General features: G+C 59.6%; 3 protein-coding genes across 3 annotated transcripts; all 3 read right to left on the bottom strand.

The window, feature by feature from the left end:
- Window positions 1-275: 275 nt before the first annotated feature.
- Window positions 276-1,167, bottom strand: LOC137316344 (transcriptional repressor NF-X1-like). Its single transcript, XM_067980410.1, has 3 exons — window positions 998-1,167; window positions 740-899; window positions 276-629 (listed from the first exon to the last, which is right to left on the bottom strand). Exons 1-3 carry the CDS (start codon window positions 1,165-1,167, stop codon window positions 276-278), a joined length of 684 nt encoding a protein of 227 aa, XP_067836511.1.
- A 2,489-nt stretch (window positions 1,168-3,656) lies between these two features.
- LOC137316345 (WAP four-disulfide core domain protein 3-like) lies at window positions 3,657-4,308 on the bottom strand. Its single transcript, XM_067980411.1, has 2 exons — window positions 4,159-4,308; window positions 3,657-4,070 (listed from the first exon to the last, which is right to left on the bottom strand). The coding sequence occupies exons 1-2, from the start codon at window positions 4,306-4,308 to the stop codon at window positions 3,657-3,659; spliced, it is 564 nt and encodes a 187-aa protein (XP_067836512.1).
- A 3,170-nt stretch (window positions 4,309-7,478) lies between these two features.
- Window positions 7,479-8,096, bottom strand: LOC137316346 (keratin-associated protein 9-9-like). Its single transcript, XM_067980412.1, has 2 exons — window positions 7,815-8,096; window positions 7,479-7,772 (listed from the first exon to the last, which is right to left on the bottom strand). Exons 1-2 carry the CDS (start codon window positions 8,094-8,096, stop codon window positions 7,479-7,481), a joined length of 576 nt encoding a protein of 191 aa, XP_067836513.1.
- Between the last annotated feature and the right edge of the window lie 488 nt (window positions 8,097-8,584).

Raw genomic sequence — 8,584 nt, forward strand, 5'->3', positions numbered from 1 at the left:
TGCATTCACACGTGTTTGAGTCCGCACATCTGCGGGCACACGTGTTTGCGTCGGCACAACTGCGGGCACACGTGATTGCGTCCGCATATCTGAGGGCACACGTGTTTGCGTCCGCACATCCGCGGGCACACGTGTTTGCGTGCACACGTCCACAGGCACACGTGTTTGCGTCCGCAGATCTGCACGCACACGTGTTTGCGTCCTCACATCTGCGGGCACACATGTTTGCGTCTGCACATCTGCAGGCACACGGGGTCGCGTTTGCACATCTGCAGTCACACGTGTTTGCGTCCGCAGATCTGCACGCACACGAGCTTGCGTCCGCACATCTGCGGGCCCACGTGTATGCATCCGCACATCTGCTGGCACACGTGTTTGCGTCTGCACATCTGCGGGCACACGTGTTTGCGTCCGCACATCTGCGGGCACACGTGTTGGCATCCGCATATCTGAACGCACAGGTTTTTGCATCCGCACATCTGCGGGCACACGTGTTTGCGTCCGCAGATCTGTGGGCAATTGTGTTTGCGTCCGCACATCTGATTGCACACGTGTTTCCGTTCGCACATCTGCGGGCACACGTGTTTGCGTACGCACATCTGCGGGCATACGTGTTTGCGTCCGCTCATCTGCGGGCACCCGTGTTTGCGTCGGCACATCTGCGGGCACCCGTGTTTGCGTCCGCACATCTGCGGGCACAAGTTTTTGCGTCCGCACATCTGCGGGCACACGTTTTTACGTCCGCACGTCTGCAGGCACACATTTTTGCGTCGGCAGATCTGCACGCACACGTGTTTGCATCCTCACTTCTGCGGGCACACGTGTTGGCGTACGCACATCTGCGGGCACACGTGTTTCCGTCAGCACATCTGCGGGCAGACGTGATTGCGTCCGCACATCTGCAGGCACACGTGTTTGCGTCCGCACATCTGCGGGCACACTTGTTGGCATCCGCACATCTGTACACACGTGTTTGCGTCCGCACATCTGCACTCACACTTGTTTGCGTCCGCAGATCTGCACGCACACATGCTTGCATCCGTATACCTGCAGGCACACGTTTTTGCGTCCGCAGACCTGCACGCACACGTGTTTGCGTCCGCACATCTGCGGGCACAAGTGTTTGCGTCCGCACATCTGCGAGCACACGTGATTGCGTCGGCACATCTGCGGGCTCACGTGTTTGCGTCCGCACATCTGCGGGCACACGTGTATGCGTCCGCACATCTGCGGGCAAACGTGTTTGCGTCCGCACGTCCGCAGGCGCACGTGTTTGCGTCCGCAGATCTGCACGCACACGGGTTTGCGTCCTCACATCTGCGGGCACACGAGTTTGCGTCCGCAAATCTGCAGGCACACGTGTTCGCACATCTGAGTGCCCACGTGTATGCGTCCGCACATCTGCTGGCACACGTGTTTGCGTCCGCACATCTGCGGGCACACGTGTTTGCGTCCCCACATCTGCTGGCACACGTGTTTGCATCCGCACATCTGAACGCACAGGCGTTTGCGTCCGCACATCTGCGGGCACACCTGTTTTCGTCCGCAAATCTGCGGGCACATGTGTTTGCGTCCGCACATCTGATTGCACACGTGTTTGCGTCCGCGCATCTGCGGGCACACGTGTTTGCGTCAGCACATCTGCGGGTACACATGTTTGCGTCCGCACATCTGCGGGCACTCGTGTTTGCGTCGGCATATCTGCAGGCACACGTGTTTGCGTCCGCACATCTGGGGGCACACGTGTTTGCGGCCGCACATCTGCTGGCACACGTGTTTGCGTCCCCACATCTGCGGGCACATATTCTTGCGTCCGCACAGCTGCGGGCACACGTGTTTGCGTCCTCACTTCTGCGGGCACACGTGTTTGCGTCGGCACAACTGCGGGCACACGTGATTGCGTCCGCATATCTGAGGGCACACGTGTTTGCGTCCGCACATCCTCGGGCACACGTGTTTGCGTGCACACGTCCACAGGCACACGTGTTTGCGTCCAAAGATCTGCACGCATACGTGTTTGCGTCCTCACATCTGCGGGCACACATGTTTGCGTCTGCACATCTGCAGGCACACGTGGTCGCGTTCGCACATCTGCAGTCACACGTGTTTGCGTCCGCAGATCTGCACGCACACGAGCTTGCGTCCGCACATCTGCGGGCCCACGTGTATGCATCCGCACATCTGCTGGCACACGTGTTTGCGTCCGCACATCTGCGGGCACACGTGTTTGCGTCGGCACAACTGCGGGCACACGTGATTGCGTCCGCATATCTGAGGGCACACGTGTTTGCGTCCGCACATCCGCGGGCACACGTGTTTGCGTCCACACGTCCGCAGGCACACGTGTTTGCGTCCGCAGATCTGCACGCACACGTGTTTGCGTCCTCACATCTGCGGGCACACATGTTTGCGTCCGCACATCTGCAGGCACACGTGTTCGCGTTCGCACATCTGCAGTCACACGTGTTTGCGTCCGCAGATCTGCACACACACGTGCTTGCGTCCGCACATCTGCGGGCCCACGTGTATGTATCCGCACATCTGCTGGCACACGTGTTTGCGTCCGCACATCTGCGGGCACACGTGTTTGCGTCCGCACATCTGCGGGCACACGTGTTTGCATCCGCATATCTGAACGCACAGGTTTTTGCATCTGCACATCTGCGGGCACACGTGTTTGCGTCCGCACATCTGTGGGCAATTGTGTTTGCGTCCGCACATCTGATTGTACACGTGTTTCCGTTCGCACATCTGCGGGCACACGTGTTTGCGTACGCACATCTGCGGGCACACGTGTTTGCGTCCGCACATCTGCGGGCACCCGTGTTTGCGTCGGCACATCTGCGGGCACCCGTGTTTGCGTCCGCACATCTGCGGGCACAAGTTTTTGCGTCCGCACATCTGCTGGCACACGGTTTTACGTCCGCACGTCTGCAGGCACACATTTTTGCGTCGGCAGATCTGCACGCACACGTGTTTGCGTCCTCACTTCTGCGGGCACACGTGTTTGCGTCCGCACATCTGCGGGCACACGTGTTTCCGTCAGCACATCTGCGGGCAGACGTGATTGCGTCCGCACATCTGCGGGCACACGTGTTTGCGTCCGCACATCTGCGGGCCCACGTGATTGCGTCCGCACATCTGCTGGCACACGTGTTTGCGTCCGCACATCTGCGGGCACTAGTGCTTGCGTCCGCACATCTGCAGGCACACATGTTTGCGTCCGCACATCTGCGGGCACACGTGTTTGCGTCCGCACGTCTGTAGGCATACGTGTTTCCGTCCGCAGATCTGAACGCACAAGTGTTTTCGTCCTCACATCTGCGGGCACACGTGTTTGCGTCCGCACATCTGCGGGCACACGTGGTGCGTCCGCACATCTGCATTCACACGTGTTTGAGTCCGCACATCTGCGGGCACACGTGTTTGCGTCGGCACAACTGCGGGCACACGTGATTGCGTCTGCATATCTGAGGGCACACGTGTTTGCGTCCGCACATCCGCGGGCACACGTGTTTGCGTGCACACGTCCACAGGCACACGTGTTTGCGTCCGCAGATCTGCACGCACACGTGTTTGCGTCCTCACATCTGCGGGCACACATGTTTGCGTCTGCACATCTGCAGGCACACGTGGTCGCGTTCGCACATCTGCAGTCACACGTGTTTGCGTCCGCATATCTGCACGCACACGAGCTTGCGTCCGCACATCTGCGGGCCCACGTGTATGCATCCGCACATCTGCTGGCACACGTGTTTGCGTCTGCACATCTGCGGGCACACGTGTTTGCGTCCGCACATCTGCGGGCACACGTGTTGGCATCCGCATATCTGAACGCACAGGTTTTTGCATCCGCACATCTGCGGGCACACGTGTTTGCGTCCGCAGATCTGTGGGCAATTGTGTTTGCGTCCGCACATCTGATTGCACACGTGTTTCCGTTCGCACATCTGCGGGCACCCGTGTTTGCGTCGGCACATCTGCGGGCACCCGTGTTTGCGTCCGCACATCTGCGGGCACAAGTTTTTGCGTCCGCACATCTGCGGGCACACGTTTTTACGTCCGCACGTCTGCAGGCACACATTTTTGCATCGGCAGATCTGCACGCACACGTGTTTGCATCCTCACTTCTGCGGGCACACGTGTTTGCGTACGCACATCTGCGGGCACACGTGTTTCCGTCAGCACATCTGCGGGCAGACGTGATTGCGTCCGCACATCTGCAGGCACACGTGTTTGCGTCCGCACATCTGCGGGCACACTTGTTGGCATCCGCACATCTGTACACACGTGTTTGCGTCCGCACATCTGCACTCACACTTGTTTGCGTCCGCAGATCTGCACGCACACATGCTTGCATCCGTATACCTGCAGGCACACGTTTTTGCGTCCGCAGACCTGCACGGACACGTGTTTGCGTCCGCACATCTGCGGGCACAAGTGTTTGCGTCCGCACATCTGCGAGCACACGTGATTGCGTCGGCACATCTGCGGGCTCACGTGTTTGCGTCCGCACATCTGCGGGCACACGTGTATGCGTCCGCACATCTGCGGGCAAACGTGTTTGCGTCCGCACGTCCGCAGGCGCACGTGTTTGCGTCCGCAGATCTGCACGCACACGGGTTTGCGTCCTCACATCTGCGGGCACACGAGTTTGCGTCCGCAAATCTGCAGGCACACGTGTTCGCACATCTGAGTGCCCACGTGTATGCGTCCGCACATCTGCTGGCACACGTGTTTGCGTCCGCACATCTGCGGGCACACGTGTTTGCGTCCCCACATCTGCTGGCACACGTGTTTGCATCCGCACATCTGAACGCACAGGCGTTTGCGTCCGCACATCTGCGGGCACACCTGTTTTCGTCCGCAAATCTGCGGGCACATGTGTTTGCGTCCGCACATCTGATTGCACACGTGTTTGCGTCCGCGCATCTGCGGGCACACGTGTTTGCGTCAGCACATCTGCGGGTACACATGTTTGCGTCCGCACATCTGCGGGCACTCGTGTTTGCGTCGGCACATCTGCAGGCACACGTGTTTGCGTCCGCACATCTGGGGGCACACGTGTTTGCGGCCGCACATCTGCTGGCACACGTGTTTGCGTCCCCACATCTGCGGGCACATATTCTTGCGTCCGCACAGCTGCGGGCACACGTGTTTGCGTCCTCACTTCTGCGGGCACACGTGTTTGCGTCGGCACAACTGCGGGCACACGTGATTGCGTCCGCATATCTGAGGGCACACGTGTTTGCGTCCGCACATCCTCGGGCACACGTGTTTGCGTGCACACGTCCACAGGCACACGTGTTTGCGTCCGCAGATCTGCACGCATACGTGTTTGCGTCCTCACATCTGCGGGCACACATGTTTGCGTCTGCACATCTGCAGGCACACGTGGTCGCGTTCGCACATCTGCAGTCACACGTGTTTGCGTCCGCAGATCTGCACGCACACGAGCTTGCGTCCGCACATCTGCGGGCCCACGTGTATGCATCCGCACATCTGCTGGCACACGTGTTTGCGTCCGCACATCTGCGGGCACACGTGTTTGCGTCCGCATATCTGCGGGCACACGTGTTGGCATCCGCATATCTGAACGCACAGGTTTTTGCATCTGCACATCTGCGGGCACACGTGTTTGCGTCCGCAGATCTGTGGGCAATTGTGTTTGCGTCCGCACATCTGATTGCACACGTGTTTCCGTTCGCACATCTGCGGGCACACGTGTTTGCGTACGCACATCTGCGGGCACACGTGTTTCCGTCAGCACATCTGCGGGCAGACGTGATTGCGTCCGCACATCTGCAGGCACACGTGTTTGCGTCCGCACATCTGCGGGCACACTTGTTGGCATCCGCACATCTGTACACACGTGTTTGCGTCCGCACATCTGCACTCACACTTGTTTGCGTCCGCAGATCTGCACGCACACATGCTTGCATCCGTATACCTGCAGGCACACGTTTTTGCGTCCGCAGACCTGCACGGACACGTGTTTGCGTCCGCACATCTGCGGGCACAAGTGTTTGCGTCCGCACATCTGCGAGCACACGTGATTGCGTCGGCACATCTGCGGGCTCACGTGTTTGCGTCCGCACATCTGCGGGCACACGTGTATGCGTCCGCACATCTGCGGGCAAACGTGTTTGCGTCCGCACGTCCGCAGGCGCACGTGTTTGCGTCCGCAGATCTGCACGCACACGGGTTTGCGTCCTCACATCTGCGGGCACACGAGTTTGCGTCCGCAAATCTGCAGGCACACGTGTTCGCACATCTGAGTGCCCACGTGTATGCGTCCGCACATCTGCTGGCACACGTGTTTGCGTCCGCACATCTGCGGGCACACGTGTTTGCGTCCCCACATCTGCTGGCACACGTGTTTGCATCCGCACATCTGAACGCACAGGCGTTTGCGTCCGCACATCTGCGGGCACACCTGTTTTCGTCCGCAAATCTGCGGGCACATGTGTTTGCGTCCGCACATCTGATTGCACACGTGTTTGCGTCCGCGCATCTGCGGGCACACGTGTTTGCGTCAGCACATCTGCGGGTACACATGTTTGCGTCCGCACATCTGCGGGCACTCGTGTTTGCGTCGGCACATCTGCAGGCACACGTGTTTGCGTCCGCACATCTGGGGGCACACGTGTTTGCGGCCGCACATCTGCTGGCACACGTGTTTGCGTCCCCACATCTGCGGGCACATATTCTTGCGTCCGCACAGCTGCGGGCACACGTGTTTGCGTCCTCACTTCTGCGGGCACACGTGTTTGCGTCGGCACAACTGCGGGCACACGTGATTGCGTCCGCATATCTGAGGGCACACGTGTTTGCGTCCGCACATCCTCGGGCACACGTGTTTGCGTGCACACGTCCACAGGCACACGTGTTTGCGTCCGCAGATCTGCACGCATACGTGTTTGCGTCCTCACATCTGCGGGCACACATGTTTGCGTCTGCACATCTGCAGGCACACGTGGTCGCGTTCGCACATCTGCAGTCACACGTGTTTGCGTCCGCAGATCTGCACGCACACGAGCTTGCGTCCGCACATCTGCGGGCCCACGTGTATGCATCCGCACATCTGCTGGCACACGTGTTTGCGTCCGCACATCTGCGGGCACACGTGTTTGCGTCCGCATATCTGCGGGCACACGTGTTGGCATCCGCATATCTGAACGCACAGGTTTTTGCATCTGCACATCTGCGGGCACACGTGTTTGCGTCCGCAGATCTGTGGGCAATTGTGTTTGCGTCCGCACATCTGATTGCACACGTGTTTCCGTTCGCACATCTGCGGGCACACGTGTTTGCGTACGCACATCTGCGGGCACACGTGTTTCCGTCAGCACATCTGCGGGCAGACGTGATTGCGTCCGCACATCTGCAGGCACACGTGTTTGCGTCCGCACATCTGCGGGCACACTTGTTGGCATCCGCACATCTGTACACACGTGTTTGCGTCCGCACATCTGCACTCACACTTGTTTGCGTCCGCAGATCTGCACGCACACATGCTTGCATCCGTATACCTGCAGGCACACGTTTTTGCGTCCGCAGACCTGCACGGACACGTGTTTGCGTCCGCACATCTGCGGGCACAAGTGTTTGCGTCCGCACATCTGCGAGCACACGTGATTGCGTCGGCACATCTGCGGGCTCACGTGTTTGCGTCCGCACATCTGCGGGCACACGTGTATGCGTCCGCACATCTGCGGGCAAACGTGTTTGCGTCCGCACGTCCGCAGGCGCACGTGTTTGCGTCCGCAGATCTGCACGCACACGGGTTTGCGTCCTCACATCTGCGGGCACACGAGTTTGCGTCCGCAAATCTGCAGGCACACGTGTTCGCACATCTGAGTGCCCACGTGTATGCGTCCGCACATCTGCTGGCACACGTGTTTGCGTCCGCACATCTGCGGGCACACGTGTTTGCGTCCCCACATCTGCTGGCACACGTGTTTGCATCCGCACATCTGAACGCACAGGCGTTTGCGTCCGCACATCTGCGGGCACACCTGTTTTCGTCCGCAAATCTGCGGGCACATGTGTTTGCGTCCGCACATCTGATTGCACACGTGTTTGCGTCCGCGCATCTGCGGGCACACGTGTTTGCGTCAGCACATCTGCGGGTACACATGTTTGCGTCCGCACATCTGCGGGCACTCGTGTTTGCGTCGGCACATCTGCAGGCACACGTGTTTGCGTCCGCACATCTGGGGGCACACGTGTTTGCGGCCGCACATCTGCTGGCACACGTGTTTGCGTCCCCACATCTGCGGGCACATATTCTTGCGTCCGCACAGCTGCGGGCACACGTGTTTGCGTCCTCACTTCTGCGGGCACACGTGTTTGCGTCGGCACAACTGCGGGCACACGTGATTGCGTCCGCATATCTGAGGGCACACGTGTTTGCGTCCGCACATCCTCGGGCACACGTGTTTGCGTGCACACGTCCACAGGCACACGTGTTTGCGTCCGCAGATCTGCACGCATACGTGTTTGCGTCCTCACATCTGCGGGCACACATGTTTGCGTCCGCACATCTGCAGGCACACGTGGTCGCGTTCGCACATCTGCAGTC

The sequence above is a fragment of the Heptranchias perlo genome, unplaced genomic scaffold (assembly GCF_035084215.1).
Source record: "Heptranchias perlo isolate sHepPer1 unplaced genomic scaffold, sHepPer1.hap1 HAP1_SCAFFOLD_59, whole genome shotgun sequence".
NCBI classification, from domain to species: Eukaryota; Metazoa; Chordata; class Chondrichthyes; order Hexanchiformes; family Hexanchidae; genus Heptranchias; species Heptranchias perlo.

Coding starts and splice junctions, on each gene's coding strand:
- LOC137316344 (XM_067980410.1), bottom strand. CDS start 1,167: ATGTGCCGACGCAATCACGTGTGCTCGCAGATGTGCGGACGCAAACAC. Junction 900..997: donor ATCTGCGGACGCAAACAAGT/GTGAGTGCAGAT, acceptor GTGTGCCTGCAG/ATGTGCGGACGCAATCACGT. Junction 630..739: donor GTGCCTGCAGACGTGCGGAC/GTAAAAACGTGT, acceptor GGGTGCCCGCAG/ATGAGCGGACGCAAACACGT.
- LOC137316345 (XM_067980411.1), bottom strand. CDS start 4,308: ATGTGCGGACGCAAACACGTGTGTACAGATGTGCGGATGCCAACAAGT. Junction 4,071..4,158: donor AAACACGTGTGCCCGCAGAT/GTGCGTACGCAA, acceptor GTGTGCCTGCAG/ACGTGCGGACGTAAAAACGT.
- LOC137316346 (XM_067980412.1), bottom strand. CDS start 8,096: ATGCGCGGACGCAAACACGTGTGCAATCAGATGTGCGGACGCAAACAC. Junction 7,773..7,814: donor AGATTTGCGGACGCAAACTC/GTGTGCCCGCAG, acceptor GTGTGCGTGCAG/ATCTGCGGACGCAAACACGT.